The 336-nt window shown below is 64.9% G+C and overlaps 1 protein-coding gene across 1 annotated transcript in view; it reads right to left on the bottom strand.

The window, feature by feature from the left end:
* KDM6B (lysine demethylase 6B) overlaps positions 1 to 336 on the bottom strand; it is a 21,232-nt gene that overhangs the window by 1,513 nt on the left and 19,383 nt on the right. Inside the window, exon 21 of the mRNA XM_032432089.1 lies at positions 104 to 245. Within this exon, the coding sequence (XP_032287980.1) occupies positions 104 to 245 (142 nt within the window). The remainder of the gene's footprint in view (positions 1 to 103; positions 246 to 336) is intronic.

Below are 336 nucleotides of genomic sequence, written 5' to 3'. Positions count from 1 at the left end.
AAGCGGGGAGAAGCAGGTGGAACACCGGGTGGAATCAAACAGGAAGCACAAGAGCGGGGCCAGGTCGGGTGGAGATGGGCTGCTTCCCAAATGGGGCCCTCACTTGATCATCTTGAACAAGTCCGGGTCGCTGATTTTGACCGTGCGAGCCACGTTCCAGGACACGTGAATCATGGGCACGATGGATTTGACGTTCTTCACCTCGTTCCACTCGTATCGTTCCAGGGCCAGCTGGTACTGATAGGCTGCGGGCCAGAGGGGGGCAGTGAGGATGCCCGGCCATCCCGGACCACGGCGGGGCGGGGGGGGGGGGGGGGGGGGGGGGGGGGGGGGGGG

Source organism: Phoca vitulina, unplaced genomic scaffold (assembly GCF_004348235.1).
Source record: "Phoca vitulina isolate PV1807 unplaced genomic scaffold, GSC_HSeal_1.0 scaffold47, whole genome shotgun sequence".
In the NCBI taxonomy this organism is placed as follows: domain Eukaryota; kingdom Metazoa; phylum Chordata; class Mammalia; order Carnivora; family Phocidae; genus Phoca; species Phoca vitulina.
This window is presented reverse-complemented; position numbering and strand designations above follow the sequence as displayed.